We start from the raw sequence: 19364 nt of genomic DNA, 5'->3' as shown, positions 1-19364 counted from the left end.
AACAATTTGAAAACTTCACTGCGTCTTTCAGCGCAATGTTTAATACACAATTAACATCAATCCGAGATGAATTAAAGGATGTTAGAAATTCTATGGACTACATGAACAATCAATTTGAAGATGTCTTAAAGGAGAACAGAGAGACTAGAGAAAAGATGAAGGAGCTTCAAGAAATAAACACCAAATTATCCCTTACTGTGAAAGACTTGTCAGTACGTATGAACAATATGGAACAACATGCACGATCAAGCAATATTGAAATTCAATGCGTTCCCCAGAAAAATAATGAAAATCTTATCACACTCATCCAACAACTTGGTAAAGTCATCAATTGTGATGTCAAGGAGGAAAATATCTCAAGCTGCTCCCGTGTGATGAAAATCAACAATGGTAGCAATCGGCCCAAGGCGATTGTTGTCCAGTTTAATACACCACGTCTCCGAGACACCTTCTTAGCTGCAAGCATAAACTTTAACAGATCTAAACCAATGATCGATAAATTGAACACATCCCATCTAGGATTTGGAGGTGAAAAGACACCTGTCTTTATTACTGAACATCTCAGTCCCGCTAACAGAGCTTTGCATGCTGCAACGCGATTGAAAGCGAAAGAAAAAGGCTATAAGTATGTCTGGGTTCGAGGCGGTCGTATTTATGCTAGAAAGTCTGATGATTCCGAGTATATATTCGTTAGAGACATGGATTCTTTAAATAAAATAGGTTGATTCTTTTATCGTTGTAATAAATAAAAAAGTACTTAATTTATAGTTTCTGTTTTGTTTAAAATTCAATCTCACGCTATTCTATCAAAACACCCGAGGCTTACGTTCAAAAACATTAGATTTTTATAGAAATTCAATTTGTTCTAACTACGACATAGTAGTTTTAACTGAAACATGGTTGAATTGTAACATCCTCAGTAGTGAGCTTTTTGATGGCAGTTACCATGTATTTAGAAGAGACAGAGTAGTTTCTAATTTTAACAATAAAAAAGATGGCGGTGGAGTGCTGGTCGCTGTCAGCAAAAGGTTCACTGCAACTCGAGTGCCAGATTGGGAGAGTAATTGCGAAGACTTATGGGTTACTGTAGAACCTGAACCTGGTTTGAAAATAGCGATTTGCGCAGTCTACTTGCCACCACCGGTCTCACGATCGCTCGTCGAACATTTTTTAGATAACTACAATGCAATTACCGACAAGAATAACAATGACTACTACACAATACTAATTGGTGATTTTAATATGAGCATTATCGACTGGAGGCAGGTAGAATGTGCTACGAGTACACAACTGTACCCAAAGCAATGTTGTGATTTAATTGATTTTGTACATCTAAATAATCTAAGGCAATGCAACGAGGTCTCTAATGTTAATAATAAGATACTTGATTTGGTTTTGGTTGATTTGCCTGACTGTAGCGTATCAGAAGCGGCCAACGGCCTATGTAATGTCGACCCTTACCATCCTCCTCTTGAAATTCTTATCCAAGTTAATACAACTTGCACCCTAACGCCTAATATTGTTACAAAATTAAACTTCCACAAAGCTGACTATGAGGCTATAAGGGGCAAATTGGCTAAGGTGGACTGGTATCAGACTTTTTCAGGTATGATTGATCCAAATGTAATGCTTACTGCTTTTTACCAGATTGTTAATGATATGATCGTACAATTCGTTCCTCCTTCTTCTACGATTAAACGTGCATCTAGGCCACCATGGATTACTAAAAACTTGCAAAATTTGTTACGAGAAAGGGATAAATACAGAAAACGTTACAATACCTATAAAAATCCAATGGATAAAATATCTTTTCGGTTAATTAGCAAGCGCTGTGAAAAATTATCTAAACTATGTTTTAACTCATATTTAGATCATATGGAGCAAAAAATCTCTTCCAACCCAAAATTCCTCTGGTCCTATATTAAAGCTAAACGGAAAGTAACTAGCAATTATCCAGCTTCATTAACTCATGGTAGCAGTGTTGTCAGTGATGGTTTCGATGTATGCAACATGTTCGCGTCATATTTTTCGTCTGTTTATTCTTTGACAACCAGCACATATGACGCCGTCATTAAGTCCTCTTACTTAAGAAGCCTAAAATCAAGCTCTGATATTTTTTCATGCTTGACTTTGGATCTGGAGACTGTAACCGACTTTATCAAAGGCTTAAATATCACAAAAGGACCTGGCTCTGACGACATCCCAATAGTTTTTATAGTCAACTGTGCTAGTGAACTGGCTATCCCACTCACCATGATTTTCAACAGATCTCTTGAATCTGGAATCTTCCCTGACCAATGGAAACTAGCAAAAGTAATTCCCATCTACAAAGGTGACTCAAAGGAGCACGTTGAAAATTACAGGCCGATCTCAATCTTGCCTGCTATGGCCAAGGCATTTGAGGCATTGGTATGTCCATTGATCCAAAATTATTTCAGTAAATATTTGTCACCTTGCCAACATGGTTTCACTCCTTCTAGGTCAACATGCACCAATTTAGTAACTTTTATCGAAGACACGATAGATGCTGTAGACTCCGGTAAACAAGTGGACACTATTTACACCGACTTTAGCAAAGCTTTCGACAGGGTCTCTCACGATTTGCTTATTCAAAAACTTGAGGTGTATGGATTTGCTGGTGCACTTCTCAATTGGCTAAAATCATATTTGAGTAACAGATCATTTTACGTGGTTGCCGATGGATACAGGTCTAATTCCTATAAAATATCTTCAGGTGTACCACAAGGTTCACACCTAGGGCCAATTCTTTTCAACATATTCATCAATGATCTTCCACATTGTTTTATCCACTCCATTCCATACATGTTTGCTGACGATCTCAAAATTGCTCGAGTGGTTCACGATCAAACTGACGCACTGCTTCTTCAAAGTGATATTGACAGACTTGTAGAATGGTGCTCATTAAACAATATGAATCTTAACGTCAAGAAATGTTGCCAGATTACTTTTACGCGTAAATTGAACCCGGTTGCCAATAACTATCATATAAATGGTTCTATTCTAGACATAGTTAATGTCCTCTTCCCCCTCGGACGCTGCGGTGAGCGGACGTGTGCGCGTGGGCTTGTGTCTCGTAAATGTTTTAAAATTTTAAACGAAAAATAATTTGGACTGTGTGGATTTGAACTTGTGTCTTCGTGCGTGTTGTGCGAGTGCCCGGACCATTCGGCTACCAAAGCGATAACGCGCCGCCTCGAAATTCACCATCCTACTTGGCTGCCCTCCGTGCTACGGCTACTACCAGTGTCGACTACGAACTCTGCTACGGAACTACGAGTATACGAAGCGGTCTATGTGCTACGAGGCCCCGCCTGCATACTATTCGCTGCATTCGCTCTTGTGATACAATAACGTGCTACGTAATGCCTAATTTGATGCGTTCCCCGCTGCTTAACAAGTCACACAGCATGTCAGAGACTGACTTGGCAAATGTCGACCTAAGGGACTGCGATTTTTCATTTGAGGAAAATGTTACACAGAGAGACTGCAAGCGCCCGCGCTTGGCGGACACAGCCACAGAAAGTAAAAAAACTGATATTCGAACAATCATACGAGAAGAACTTAGCGATGTTTTGCAGTCTCTTCAATCACAACAAATTTTACGCTTAGACACACTTGAGCAACATATATTGGACATAAAAAATACAAACACAAACATAGAAACCACGATATCATTCCTTGCTTCGCAGAATGATGAACTGAAAAGAAAAATAGAAAACCTGGAAAGCCAAAACAAGAAAGATAAGGAACAAATAACTATTTTAGAGCAAAAACTGGAAGACATTCAGAGAGAGGGACGGAAAAAAAACTTTGAAATTAAAAATGCACCTAGACAGAACGATGAAACGAGAGAAACCTTGATTGACATGGTAAAGACCTTATCGAAAACAGTTGGATGCAAGCTTGATGAGAGAGATATTACGGATGTTTATAGAATCAAAGGAAAAAAGGGCGCAAAGAGCGACTCGCCCATTATAGTTGAAACCTCATCTGCGATACTGAAAACAGAGTTACTGACAATGTGTAAGGCCTTCAACAGGAGAACGAAACAAAAGCTCTGTGCCAAACATCTTGGGTGTAAAAGCAATGGAGATACTCCTGTTTTTGTCTCGGAGCAACTAACCATCAAAGGCGCCCGATTGTTTTTCCTGGCGCGTGACCTGGCAAGGACAAACAATTACAAATATTGTTGGACTGCGTTTGGCCGAGTGTACCTGCGAGAGCATGACACGTCTCCTGTCATTACAGTAACCAATGAAGCCCAAATAAACAGCTTGATGCAGAAAACCTGACTAGGCATGCTTGGGCGCTGTTCGGTAGAAAGAAGAATTTTATTTTCTTTATTAGTTTGTAATATTACTGTTAATTTTTTGTTTACAAAATTAATCTTGTTAGTATTACTTTATATAATTTCTCCAAAAATTACACACACACACACACAAAACACAAATACACATACAAATCAGATTTTTACACAGCTTATATTGAGTTCAGGAGCCTCAATTCGACATAATATTTACATAAATAATATTAGAAATGTAGAAATAGTTCTCGGTTCTTTTAACAAAAATAATTATGAATAATTCTCTGAATAATTTACAAGTAATAGATAAAATTGAGATAGCACAATCAAGAGCCGACAGCATTCAAAATTTTGCAAATACACCACAGAACGTTATATCAACGGACTTCACTATAATTGCACAAAACATCCGTAGTATATATAAAAATTTTGACAACTTATGTGTGTCTTTATCTAATTTAAAATTTGAGACCGATTTGATTGTGTTAAGCGAGTGTTGGCTTGACACAAGTAAACCAATTCCGGCATTGAATAATTATACATCGTTTTCTACTACTAACCATCTCAACCAATGTGACGGAGTAGTCGTTTATCTGAAAACCTCACTCAAAAGCAGCATAAAAGAAATTAAACTGACGGATGCATCGTGCGTGCAGGTGACTTTACCTAATCACACAATTCTCTGTATTTATCGCTCTCCTTCGACCACAAATACAGACAGTTTCTTAAACTCGCTGAACAGTCATTTGGAAAGTTTGAAAAACAATAAAAATGTAATTGTTACTGGCGACATCAATATAAATATTAACGCTACTGAAAAACGTCCCATGAGCTCACATGAACGTTCTAATAAGCTGTCATATCTCAATATGCTTGCTATGCATGGTCTCCTTCCAGGCCACGTACTGCCCACAAGGGAACACACTTGTCTTGATCACTTCATGTTAAAAATAGATAGTAGCATATTTTCGGCATCTATTGTGGTATTTGATAGCACTGTAACAGACCATCGTATGATATTTTTAAANCGAGGCCCCGCCTGCATACTATTCGCTGCATTCGCTCTTGTGATACAATAACGTGCTACGTAATGCCTAATTTGATGCGTTCCCCGCTGCTTAACAAGTCACACAGCATGTCAGAGACTGACTTGGCAAATGTCGACCTAAGGGACTGCGATTTTTCATTTGAGGAAAATGTTACACAGAGAGACTGCAAGCGCCCGCGCTTGGCGGACACAGCCACAGAAAGTAAAAAAACTGATATTCGAACAATCATACGAGAAGAACTTAGCGATGTTTTGCAGTCTCTTCAATCACAACAAATTTTACGCTTAGACACACTTGAGCAACATATATTGGACATAAAAAATACAAACACAAACATAGAAACCACGATATCATTCCTTGCTTCGCAGAATGATGAACTGAAAAGAAAAATAGAAAACCTGGAAAGCCAAAACAAGAAAGATAAGGAACAAATAACTATTTTAGAGCAAAAACTGGAAGACATTCAGAGAGAGGGACGGAAAAAAAACTTTGAAATTAAAAATGCACCTAGACAGAACGATGAAACGAGAGAAACCTTGATTGACATGGTAAAGACCTTATCGAAAACAGTTGGATGCAAGCTTGATGAGAGAGATATTACGGATGTTTATAGAATCAAAGGAAAAAAGGGCGCAAAGAGCGACTCGCCCATTATAGTTGAAACCTCATCTGCGATACTGAAAACAGAGTTACTGACAATGTGTAAGGCCTTCAACAGGAGAACGAAACAAAAGCTCTGTGCCAAACATCTTGGGTGTAAAAGCAATGGAGATACTCCTGTTTTTGTCTCGGAGCAACTAACCATCAAAGGCGCCCGATTGTTTTTCCTGGCGCGTGACCTGGCAAGGACAAACAATTACAAATATTGTTGGACTGCGTTTGGCCGAGTGTACCTGCGAGAGCATGACACGTCTCCTGTCATTACAGTAACCAATGAAGCCCAAATAAACAGCTTGATGCAGAAAACCTGACTAGGCATGCTTGGGCGCTGTTCGGTAGAAAGAAGAATTTTATTTTCTTTATTAGTTTGTAATATTACTGTTAATTTTTTGTTTACAAAATTAATCTTGTTAGTATTACTTTATATAATTTCTCCAAAAATTACACACACACACACACAAAACACAAATACACATACAAATCAGATTTTTACACAGCTTATATTGAGTTCAGGAGCCTCAATTCGACATAATATTTACATAAATAATATTAGAAATGTAGAAATAGTTCTCGGTTCTTTTAACAAAAATAATTATGAATAATTCTCTGAATAATTTACAAGTAATAGATAAAATTGAGATAGCACAATCAAGAGCCGACAGCATTCAAAATTTTGCAAATACACCACAGAACGTTATATCAACGGACTTCACTATAATTGCACAAAACATCCGTAGTATATATAAAAATTTTGACAACTTATGTGTGTCTTTATCTAATTTAAAATTTGAGACCGATTTGATTGTGTTAAGCGAGTGTTGGCTTGACACAAGTAAACCAATTCCGGCATTGAATAATTATACATCGTTTTCTACTACTAACCATCTCAACCAATGTGACGGAGTAGTCGTTTATCTGAAAACCTCACTCAAAAGCAGCATAAAAGAAATTAAACTGACGGATGCATCGTGCGTGCAGGTGACTTTACCTAATCACACAATTCTCTGTATTTATCGCTCTCCTTCGACCACAAATACAGACAGTTTCTTAAACTCGCTGAACAGTCATTTGGAAAGTTTGAAAAACAATAAAAATGTAATTGTTACTGGCGACATCAATATAAATATTAACGCTACTGAAAAACGTCCCATGAGCTCACATGAACGTTCTAATAAGCTGTCATATCTCAATATGCTTGCTATGCATGGTCTCCTTCCAGGCCACGTACTGCCCACAAGGGAACACACTTGTCTTGATCACTTCATGTTAAAAATAGATAGTAGCATATTTTCGGCATCTATTGTGGTATTTGATAGCACTGTAACAGACCATCGTATGATATTTTTAAAATTAAGCAGTACCATGAAACCTGAAATCCATAAAACAAAATATCAGACAATTGTTAACTACGAAAAGGCAATCCTTTGCCTGAAAGAAAGTAACATAAATGATCTTATTACATATAATAATCCTGCTGAACTGACTGATACCCTAATAACTATATTACAAAAATGTTTAATTAATAGCACTACTACAAAGCCTATAGTTTCCAAAAACCGCTTGATTAAACCTTGGATTACACCAGGACTATTAAAATGTATCCGAAATAGAAATGACTTGCAGCAAAAATCACGATCTGACCCGTTTAACGAAATTTTAAAAATCACCTACAAAAGGTATCGAAATTTTTGTGTTAATTTAATTAGAAAGGTAAAGACTAAATATGAACGAGAACTTTTAGCAAAAAATAGTAAAAATTCAAAAACCCTTTGGAAGACAATAAATGATATAACCAGCCGTAACACAAATAAAACAAGTAATCTAGATTTATTGGATTCGAAAGAAACTCCACTACTAGCAGTTAACCACGTGAATATGTTCTTCGCAAACATTGGCAAAACTCTAGCTCGTAAAATTACACCAGATCCCTCTTTGCAAAAACCCTGTAATTTGAACCAGTTGCACAGCTCACCAGTTGCATCTTTTGTTTTTCTGGAAACGGATCCTGAAGAGATATACTTAACCCTAATGAGCCTTAAATCCGAGAGTGCCCCGGGTTCTGACAACATACCCACTAGATTTTTGAAATTAGCAAATGAAATAGTAGTACCTATAATTTCCCACTTGGTTAATTTATGTTTTGAAAGGGGGACTTTTCCAGCGGCATTAAAGAGAGCAGTTATTACGCCTGTCTATAAGAATGGGAACAAGAGTGACGTCTCGAATTATAGGCCAATCTCAGTTTTAACAGCAATATCTAAATTAGTAGAGAAATTAGTAAATAAAAGACTAGTAAATTATTTAAACAAAATTGATTTTCTATCAGAATCACAGTACGGCTTTCGGAGAAATCTTTCGACTGAAGATGCAGTCACGGCACTAACGTCTCATGTTGTAGAAAGTGTTGATAAGGGACAGAAATGTATTGCAACATTTTTAGACTTGAAAAAGGCATTCGATACTGTCTCTGTTCCCATTCTTATACAAAGGCTGGAAAATATTGGCATTAGAGGAGTCGCTTTGTCACTGTTTGTAGATTATCTCAGCGAGCGCAAACAGCAGGTTAAAATAGGCCAGTACATTAGTGACGAAAGCAGCGTGACGTATGGTGTCCCACAGGGCAGTGTCCTCGGCCCAACGTTATTTTTGATTTATATCAATAGCCTCTGCAATATGACTATTAATTTTGGACGTGTATTTTCATATGCAGACGACACTGCCATTGTCTTTGTGGGTAACACGTGGGAGGGTGTACGTCATAATGCAGAAGTGGGACTTGCGGATATAGCTACCTGGTTAAAAGACAATCTACTGACACTAAATACTGATAAAACAAACTATATAGCATTCACTAATTATAACTCATCTCAACCCGACAGTCATTTTAATATTCGCATTCATTCTTGTCATACTCAATATAATACGTGCTCGTGTAAGGCTATTAGTAAGGTGACAGATACAAAATATTTAGGAGTTGTGGTTGACCAGAGGCTGTCTTGGCATGCCCAAATAGATCTAATGATGGGTAGGATCAGGAAGCTTATGTGGATTTTTAAAAAACTCCGACATGTTGCTAATAAAAAGCTATTAAACCAAATATACATTGCTCTGGCACAATCGCTTTTGGCTTACTGCATTCCAGTCTGGGGAGGTGCTAGTAAGACTAAGTTCCTTGAATTGGAAAGAGCGCAAAGGGCACTCCTAAAAGTAATGAACTTTAAACCTTATAGATTCCCAACAGAAACGCTTTATAAATTAAGTGATATCTTGACGGTTCGGCAACTCTATATGCTTAATTCTACCTTGAGGGTTCATAGAACGTTACCTTATGAACCTACAAAACTATCAAAAAGACGTAAACATAACGTAGCTCCTTCTCCTAGAATCAAAACACTCTATGCTCAGAGACAGTTTGTGGTACGATCTGCACACTTGTATAATAAATTTAACAAGCTTATGAACATCTACCCTATGAATCACTATGCTTGCAAAATGCATCTTACGACATTGCTGAAAACTTGGAGCTATGACAAGACTGAAACATTTTTGCATGATATAAACTAAGGTAAAGTTAAAAATTTAAATCTAATATAATTTACAATATAGGCTTCCCAAAACGAATTTAACCTAAAATTAATATTAATTAAATATGCAAACACATAACAAGCGTCTTGCTCACTTTAAAATAAAATCCCTAGAAGCACGTAGATCTACCCATGATTTAACTTTTTTGTTCAGAATTTTAAACTGTAAGGTTGATAGCACCAATCTACTTTCTAAATTTAAACTTAAAATCCCTCACAGATACCCAAGGTACCATATTAAACTGCTATGCCCTCCTTACCGTAAAACTGTATCAGGATCCAACTCCCCTGTTTCAAGACTGTGTAAGTCATATAATAATCTCAGCGCTGATGTTAATTTGTTTGGCACAAATATTTCTAAATTCCGTCGTCAGATTAACCAAATAACCTAACTTAATTAATTAGCTAACTATTGTCTATCTTGGCACTCACTAGCCTCCTTGTGGTTGCTCGTTGCTTTGCAATTCAGTTTTTAGACTAAGTACTTACTTTCTTTGAATGGTTTGGTTTATATAAACGCATGCAGTGTTTACCTACTATTATATATTGTACTCTTAGAACATAGTATCAATGGATTTTTTTTGTTATATTGTATGTATTATTGTACAATTGTTGGTAAACCAATAAATAAAAATAAAATAAAAAATAAGTCTTATGTACAGTGAAATTTTTCACAGGTTATACAGGGTGTTAGGTAAATGGGTATATGAGCCGACACTAGCCCATGTTAACATGGTCATATAAATGGTATGGTGAAGTCAGAAATTTGATTTCATCATTTTACTTTTTTTAATTTTCATACAATTTTTTTTTATAAAATCCGATTTGTATGAAAATTAAAATAATTAAAATGAAGATATCCATTTTCTGACTTCACCATACCATTTATATGACCATGTTAACATGGATTAGTGTCGGCTCATATACCCATTTACCTAACACCCTGTATAAGGATTGTGTAATATTTAGTACGTGCTTTTGTGCCTTTTGTTTTATCTGCTAAACCAGGTGGATGCTTGCCTTGAGTTCACTTATTCTTACGATTACTCGAGTGATGACACATAATTGGTGTTATCTCTTTGACACTGGACTTGTAATGACAGTAAATTAAAAATAATTTAAAGAAACATTGTTATTATACATAGTAGTGGCAACGTCCCCTATAATGTAATGTTCATGTTTGCTACAGCTTTAACTTGATAATATGCTGGATTACGACTCATGTGCATTCTTTGATCAATCTTTTCGTTTTAATCTCATCATAAGCAAGAAACGTAAATACCACAGAATACTCAGTGACTTATGACGGTATAATTTCTGAACATCATCACAGTACAAGACCAATTATGTTATGGATATGAGACTAATTAAATAAGACAGTTGGAATATAATCGATGTATTGTATGTAGTTCCATTGATCTCTCGTGTCGTAAATAATTATCCTTATCTCATTATCCTTGTGTTATTATAAACATATCGTAAAAGATATGAATGTCTTAGTTGAAACTGGTTTGTTTCGGTTCAATTTTTATGTAATTTTCCATTATCTAATGTGTAATTTTGCCACTGCGAATGACCGTCCTCTAGTATGTACGATTATATGCCCTCTAGACAGAAAGCAAGAAGTTTAGGTATATGTGAAAACAGGGCTTTAATTTATTCTCCGTTTTCTCCTGTTATATCTATTTATGAAATTATTACTGTACCAATCACAGATTTTATTGTTTGCTGTAAATTGCAGAAGATTCATTTCCTAGCTTGCAGTAGTAAAGGAAAATTTCCACCTGAACGGTGTAGGTGCCAATACCGCCAATGTCGACGGTACCATTCTGTACCATTTTCCTGTTAACACTATCGATTTAAAGTCCATAATGCATTTCGATCTGTTCACACCCAGACACAACAAGAGATGTTAAGAACATGCCAATTCATATGCAATTGTTCCGACCGAACTCTTTAGTATTCAGTGAAGTGAATACATTTTCAATACAGATCACGGTTCGTTTTTCACTGACAAGATATTACTGGAAAAGTACCAGAATCATTGACATTGCTATTGCTTGGAAAAACGAAAACGAAGAATATTGGAAAATGAAGAAAAATAAATCCTGTCCCATACATTTTTCTCCTTTCATTGTAGCAAGCCATCTGTCAGATATCGTATCTTACTAGTATTTTTGGTTCGGTTTCACCTCCCAAAGTTCTTTGCTATGCAAAAAAGAAAGTTAGATATAAGATCTTCTGATACCTGTCCCAGTTGGCTGGCTTCCATCTAGTTGTTGTGTCAACTAGTTCTTCTGCTTTAATTGGACCAATTTACTGCTTTGTGGACAAAGCCGAAGTGCTAAATGTCGACTAGCAGAACAATAATTTTATACGCTCTGCTGCTGAATCATAAGTACATCTTTTAACGTTAAATTATATTTAGATAAATGGTTTTATTTTGGTAACAAACCAACATAAAATCGATATATGACATAATGGTCTAACGATCTACGTTTCTATCATCAATTCTCAGTAATTGTTGTTCGTTTTATTCTTTTCCGCATGCAATCCCAATCGATCGTTTCATGTTGTTGCACAAAAGACTGTGAATATGAAATCAGTTATAGAATGGATGAAGTTCACTTGTCTTATTAAACAGGTAATGTTTGTAAACTTCAGTTCGTTGGAGACGACCTTTTGTGGAAATCGCGTCTCTATTTTGAACGAGACCATGTATAAACATTGATAGCGGTCGTCACATTTACGCTTTGTTTACAAAACAATGTACTTTTCACACGTTTCAACATTTATTATTAGAACGATATTGTTATCGGTTTCTCAGCTGAACTCGGACTACCAATCAGGACCTCATCCACGCAATGTAAAGCAAATGCAATGACAAAGAGACTTCGTGAAGTTTCACTAGGTCCTAATAGAGGTGGGCGCCGACTTTTTGACTTCGGCGGCGGCGGCGTCGGCGGCGTGACCTTGTTTGACCTTTATTAATTAGGTATTTTTAAAAATCTGCTTTTTTAGTATGTTTTGTCAATACTAATCAGGTGATTTACAGTTAGTTAGGGTTTGACACGGTAGAGCTACTAGAGCAGTGGTTTAACCTAGTAAATCAGCTCTCTTGATCATAGATACTTTGATATTTGGATACCAGGTTTGGCTGAGATCAGGTTTTCGTGTATTTCCTAAAGGCGAGCGTACCAATGTGCCCTTAGCATGTATTTTTGATTATGGATTAGCTGACTGTCGGTCGACCAAAGTTAGATGCCATAATATTAGGTTCAGATCTGTTTTATTTATATTTATGGTCTTTCCATGTCATCCTATGGTCCAGATTTTTAAAGTAGGTTGATTGCAGCAATATGTCGAGCGAGAGAGATTTGAGATTTGATTTGAAATTGGCCGGAAGATAAATTGACGACGTCTTAAAATAATAATATGGTGAGACTTCGGGGATTGCTTACATGCGCCACTTAGTCAGCCAAGCATTATTGGCATTTAAATGACTTTGCAACAGTGTAGTCGCTTTAAGATCACAGTTACATTTGAAGAAAGCCGAAGCTTTCTGGTGTCTGGGCTGTTTTACTAGTAAATGTTGTAGAGTACCGGACCAAGTACAGAGACCTGGGGTACTCCAGCTCTGCAGCTAAAAAGAGAAGATTTTGTCACGGAGTTTGATTTAAAACTGTCTGTCACTGAGATAATACTCCATCAGTAGGTAGTAGAAGTGTGCTGGAAGGTACTTTTTAAATTCATAGAGTAGTCCTTTATGCTAAACCCAGCTGAAGCCACAGCGAAAGCAGCCGTACAGGGTTCTTTCTTTTTCAAATATTGTATTATGGTTGGTATGGTTTCTGCCAAAATTTATCGTCATACTTAGGCCAGGGAATAAACGAGCAAGAATGATCCTTTCCCATAATTTTAACAATAAAAATGTCAGATTAATTGAGCGATAGGCGGAGATTTCGTAAGGCGACTTGCCAGGCTTATGGATCATTTTCAAAGTTAAGAGACTTGCGAGGATCTCACTTAGTGTGTCATTGTCAAGAACATGGACTGCATGGTGATCAGATCAAATGAAGATGCTTTACGAGGGTCCATTTTGACTATTTCTTTAGCTTAGCCAACTCTTTTAGCGTTCGTTCATTCGTTTCAGCCAAAAGACGTCCACTCCTGGACAAAGGCCTTCCCCAAAGACTGGTCTTGCGCCGCTCGCATCCAGGTACCTCCCGCAACCCTCACCAAATCGTCGGTCCAGCTAGTGGGAGGCCTGCCTACTCTACGTCTTCCGGCTCGTGGTTGCCACTCAAGAACTTTCCTGCCCCAGTGGCCATCAGCTCTACGAGCTATGTGCCCTGCCCACTTTTAGCGATTTTAGCGATTCTGCGGGCTATGTCAGTCACTTTGGTCCTCCTGCGTCTTTCGTCCTCTCTTAGCGTAGTAGGAATCAATCTTCTACTTTTAATTTGAGGAGGGTAAGCGGAAACATGGCGGTCAACTCCTGTGAGAGGTACAAAGATGTCCAGATCAGCAAAAAATGTCCAGATCAGAAAAGATGCAAAATAGGCCTTCTAAAATCACAATGGGAAGGTTTGGGAGCATAGCGCCTAGAATGACGGGAGATTGTGAAGAGGCGAGTCCGCGAGTTCAAAGTGCAGCGCACACCTGAACTCGACGCGAAAAGCGATGATGCAAATCTCGTCCATCTGCCGCCATTCACTATAATTATGTTGGCGGCGTGCTCAGATACTCTCAATGTGCGAGGAGTTTTGCCGCGAAGATCGGCTATGTAAGCTATCTTCGGGCGCACCAGCGCCGCCAAGACAGCTAAGTCGAACGAAGTGTTCTTATGACCAAAATTGGTCGAAAGAATCATCATTATCAGTAGGAATTAAGGGCAGGCATAGCTGCAAGTCTCGGATCAAGTTCAATACTTGATCTTATTTCTTGAATTGAAGTGTCGTTGGGTTTAATAAACCGGCTTGTCATGTAGCATAGGTCTGAGATTTTTCTTGTCAGTTCGCACCCATATATTACCGAACCTAATAGGCGGAGAACACTTTGAGGGATGTACTTTGTTGCCTTCCAGAGTTTGTGGTTCCCATTTGCATTCTCTGTGTGAGTGATTCTCTTAAAGTATAGTCGATCGATAGCAAGAGGGAGCGGCGCCTCTCGCGATCAATTATTTACTAGACCAAGCAGAAACTTGAATGATGTACTGGATTAACTGTTAATATCTTCTTCTTTCTTCTTCTTTTCAGCCAAATGACGTCCACTGCTGGACAAAGGCCTCCCCCAAGGTTTTCCACAATGAACGGTCCTGCGCTGCCCGCATCCAGGCTCTTCCCGCGACCTTTACCAGATCGTCGGTCCACCTAGTAGGAGGCCTGCCCACGCTACGTCTTCCAGCCCGTGGTCGCCACTCGAGAACTTTCCTGCCCCAACGGCCATCGTCTCTACGAGCTATGTGCCCCGCCCACTGCCACTTGATTTTAGCAATTCTGCGAGCTATGTCGGTTACTTTGGTTCTCCTGCGGATCTCCTCATTTCTGATTCGATCACGCAGGGAAACTCCGAGCATAGCCCGCTCCATCGCCCTTTGGGTGACCTTGAGACTGGTAATATAGTTAGTATTAAGTTATTCAATCAATTTATTAGTATATCAACGGCATTAACTGCGCCTTGTGTAGCAATTTATATGGCATTAAAGAATAAATATTATAGTTAGTTCTTCTGCGTTTGAAACACAAATCCAGAAAGTACAGTATAGGAGAGGAATTAATTGCAAATAGTTGGTTCAATATCAGTATCGGCGCGCCGACAGCTGGTCGTCGGCGGCGGCGGCGTGAAAAAATTCGCGGCGGCGGCGGCGCGCCGGCGTGGCGCCCACCTCTAGGTCCTAATATCAAATTCAAATTCTTTGCTCACTTATGCAGGATCTTTGTAGAGCATGATGTTTTCCAAAACATAGCTCTATTAAGGACTCTATAGAATCGATTTAAAAAACTGTTGGTATTGGTAGGTACCTACATTGTTTACGCGATAAAATTCATGAAATTATATTTATGCGCCCGCCGTCACGCGACGGCGATGGCTGACACGTTTCAAAACGGATATCAAGGAATTTCATTTATTTCGACAAGTCAGTGATTTTGCTGTCGCGTCTCGTCTTATTATATTCAAATACCTAGCCTCATTGTGAATCGGTTATTGTATTTTTATCTAAATAACTCTAGTTTTATTGTTAACATGATCGATCACGCTTCACCGGAATTGAGATCCTTGCTGATCTACCGGCTCACATTAGAAACAATAGGGACGTACGAAAATCGCAAACAATGTGTTGTTTACACGCAAACAATGTTTGGTTTGCAGTGTGTGTCACCGAAGGCGACACGTGTCTGTTCCCGATGGCAGTGCAAATACTGTTGCAATGGGGTCTTACTATGTTGCATCGGCCGATTGTGTTCACGGAACCGTTACTTGATAGTCTTAAGTTACTGGTGCGTGGGCAGAAGTACATATCTACGGATTCAACATTATTGGCTAGATTATTATTTCGAATGGTTTTCGAATTATCGCTCGATGTTTCGGTCTTGATTCTGTCTTCACCCAGATTGAGTTCGCTACTAAAATTCTCAGCGCGCTTCGTAATCGGGAATTCGAGATCAAGTTGAGAATGATGAAATTATGATTATTGTTTCGTGCGGTTTTAGCTAGGTATATTTGAACTAACTGGAAATACAAAGGTTTTTAGATGTAGAGCTGCTTATCTTTAATTTGAATATTCCGCATCCAAAAGTCTGTCTGATCTCAAGACACCTTCGTATTTTCACGTAATCATTATACCATTGCAATTAATTAATGGAAATGGCTGACGTAAGTAAACACAAGTATTTCTTGAACGTTCTCTACCGTCTCAATTACTGCTATGTTTTTTTCATTCTAATCTATGAATTTTCTGAAAAGCCTTAGTTTGTGGTTTATCTCTTGTTCTGAAGTTTCGACGCATAACAATGAGGTTGGTTTTCAGTTCGTCTATTTGCTTTTCTTACATTGTGTTACATCTTTCTTCGTTTACTTTTAAATATTAGTACGGAAGTGTAATAAAAAGGTCTAGCAAGCTTAGTCAACCTCAATATTTTAGTTTTTCAGTCCAAGCTGTTGGTGTCCGTTATCAAGTGCAAACTGCAACGTTGTAGGTTAGTTAGGTTAGCAACCGCGTTTGTAAAACAATGATAAAATTGGTATCCTTCCGTTTGGCCAAATTACTTTTCGCCAAATTTCACTTCGCAAACAACTTATCGTCAAAGTTTCATTTCCCAAATGAACTTTTAGCAACTGTACTTTTCGCAACTAATTCATTTGGTCAAATTATCATTTCGCCAAATTTTACATGGCAAATGTTTATTTAGCAAATGTTTTATGTTGCCAAATATTATATCCCAAATAATTTGTTTGGTCAAATTGACACTTCACATACTTACCCACCGTTACCCACAAATCAAAGCATAAGGCACATGATCATGGTTTTCACAATAATTTTATGTAAAACATTGCAGAAAATAGTATGGTTGCAAAAAGTAGGTATTGCAGAAAATAGTAGGTTAGGTTAGGTTAGAACAGTGACCCTTAATGCGCGAAGGCGAGCGAAGCGTGCCGCGGCAGCGGCCGCCGAGCGCTAGAATCACCTCTATTGTTAAAGAATCATTTGGAAATTTCGATACAAAGAATGAAATAAGGAAATTAATGTAGAACAAATTTTATATTAACTCCCCACTAAACAAAATAATAACCACAAGCGAATTTGTATACCATTCTATGCACCACTCAAATTATTTTGTAAATAGTTTATCGTGAAATATTTTTGCCTAATGAAACATTTGGCAAACCATACTTTGCCAAACAATAATTTGCTAAACAATAATATGCCAAAAAAAACATTTGCAAATTAAAAGTTTGCAATAAGTTGCTTTGCCAAATGAGAATTTGCCAAATGAAAATTTGCGAAACGTTGTTTGCGATGTGATAATTTGGGAAACGTTTTTTGGCCAAACATTAGTAATCCGATAAAATTAGTATCAAGGCTACGAAACTGTTGGCTAAGTTTTTATTGTTAATCCAATAGAGCTATTCAGTTCTTCTAGTGGTACATCCGTAATACAGATAAAATTTAAAATACTTCAAGAAATTGTGAATATATTATTATTTTGACTGTAGTAACTATTAAATAAAATACCTTTCAAATAAAGAAGTCGACCACTGACAGTTATGCGATCATCGTGCGTCACCCCTGTGGTCTCCCGATGAAAATTTTGCGAAATATTTTTAGGGCATCAGATATAATTTTACGATAAATAAAAATAATCGTCCACATATAAAGTTGCAGGTGTGGAACGTCTAAACCGGACGTCACTCATGTGGCATGAGGCCGTAAATTTGTATTCGCGTTATATTTTTTAATTTACGATGTCGGATCAGATAATTTTACGGAAAGTGCACTATTTCAGTCGCGATCGTTCAGTGTGATGGGAGCTGGCGCCCGCGATTGCTATTTATTACATTTCATTGGAAATATGCCAAGTTGTCGTTCGGCAGCGGCAAATCTTTGATGCATGCCAAAAGAAAGTCAAAGTTCGATGCCTTAGCGATTGTCGATAACATCAATTCGGGTTGCATCGCAATACGCTGTTTTACTATTCGTGTGCGTCTGATCTAAGTGTAGGCACGAATCGTTTGTATTTAGCCTTTTGAAGAGCCTTGTGTTGACGTTGTATGGCTTTGATAAATTACTGGATTTTTGTCCAAGGTTGTCGCTTTCAAAACGTTCATCAGTCTCCTGGTTCACATAAACGAGTATTCTGCTTCAATAAGTTATCCAATTTTTTGACAACGAGTATTACAGGGGAAGATAGAAAGAGTACTAAAATGTAACGGGATATGTGATATCATTTATTCTACTATTAAAAAAGTGTCACTTTAAATAATATTTTGCGCGTCGCCCGTGTTAAATATAATGTTGAAATGTTTTTACACAAAGTCACACTTGAAATGAAGCAGACGCGGTATAATTTAAAGAATTTCTAATAAAACGTTATAGATAATATTTTCGTTGCTCCAAATTTATAGGTTATAATGTTATAAAGAGGTAGAGTTTATAAGTTTGTGAGTTATGGAAGTAATTCTGGAACTACTGCACTGATTTTGAAAATTGGTTCGCAGTAAAATACATTGACCTACTAATGAAACAATTACACTAGTAAATGAAAATAATTATAGTAATTGTACTTACCTAAATGACTAAAAACATAATTTGTTACGTAAAATGGGTAATGACTAATTCATGCCTTTTGCTCTACATATTAATTACGGACAAAGTGACAAGACAACAAATAATAGTGACAGTGTATTTAAACAAACATAATATCTTCGTAAGAATTATAATAGGTAATTATAATCCTTGCATAAAATTTTCCTGAAAACACCGCTACAGTCTCAATAGGATTGGTTCAATCTTACTAAAGTAAAGCACAATATAGTTTATAGACTCGGCCTCAGATATCAGTATAGTAACAAATGGTTCTATATTGGCTCACATAAAATTCTAAATCCTATTCTTTGTCTTACTACCGATCTGTGTTCATAATAATCTCTCTTCATAATTTTATTTTTCATACTTTTTTTGTTCATACATTTTTATTACTACCATCGGAGCTCATAACAGTTAGTAATCATAATTTTTTTATCAAT

General features: G+C 37.4%; 3 protein-coding genes across 5 annotated transcripts in view; all 3 read left to right on the top strand.

The window, feature by feature from the left end:
• Positions 1-19364, top strand: part of Ip6k (Inositol hexakisphosphate kinase) — a 62819-nt gene that overhangs the window by 13498 nt on the left and 29957 nt on the right. The gene's annotated exons all lie outside the window — the stretch shown is intronic.
• Positions 3293-7737, top strand: LOC114361470 (myosin-2 heavy chain-like). The gene is made up of 2 exons (XM_028316514.1): positions 3293-3332; positions 5364-7737. Exon 2 carries the CDS (start codon positions 5415-5417, stop codon positions 6342-6344), a length of 930 nt encoding a protein of 309 aa, XP_028172315.1. The 5' UTR covers positions 3293-3332; positions 5364-5414; the 3' UTR covers positions 6345-7737.
• LOC114361484 (myosin-2 heavy chain-like) lies at positions 3384-4313 on the top strand. Its single transcript, XM_028316531.1, has one exon. It carries the CDS (start codon positions 3384-3386, stop codon positions 4311-4313), a length of 930 nt encoding a protein of 309 aa, XP_028172332.1.

Source organism: Ostrinia furnacalis, unplaced genomic scaffold, assembly GCF_004193835.3.
Source record: "Ostrinia furnacalis isolate ACB-3 unplaced genomic scaffold, ASM419383v2 OfSCF5758, whole genome shotgun sequence".
Taxonomy (NCBI): domain Eukaryota; kingdom Metazoa; phylum Arthropoda; class Insecta; order Lepidoptera; family Crambidae; genus Ostrinia; species Ostrinia furnacalis.
The sequence above is the reverse complement of the archived record's forward strand: the minus strand, read 5'-3'. Positions and strand labels throughout refer to the sequence as shown.

Excerpts from the sequence above, each read along its gene's own strand:
- LOC114361470 (XM_028316514.1), top strand. The coding sequence starts at position 5,415 with ATGCCTAATTTGATGCGTTCCCCGCTGCTTAACAAGTCACACAGCATG.
- LOC114361484 (XM_028316531.1), top strand. The coding sequence starts at position 3,384 with ATGCCTAATTTGATGCGTTCCCCGCTGCTTAACAAGTCACACAGCATG.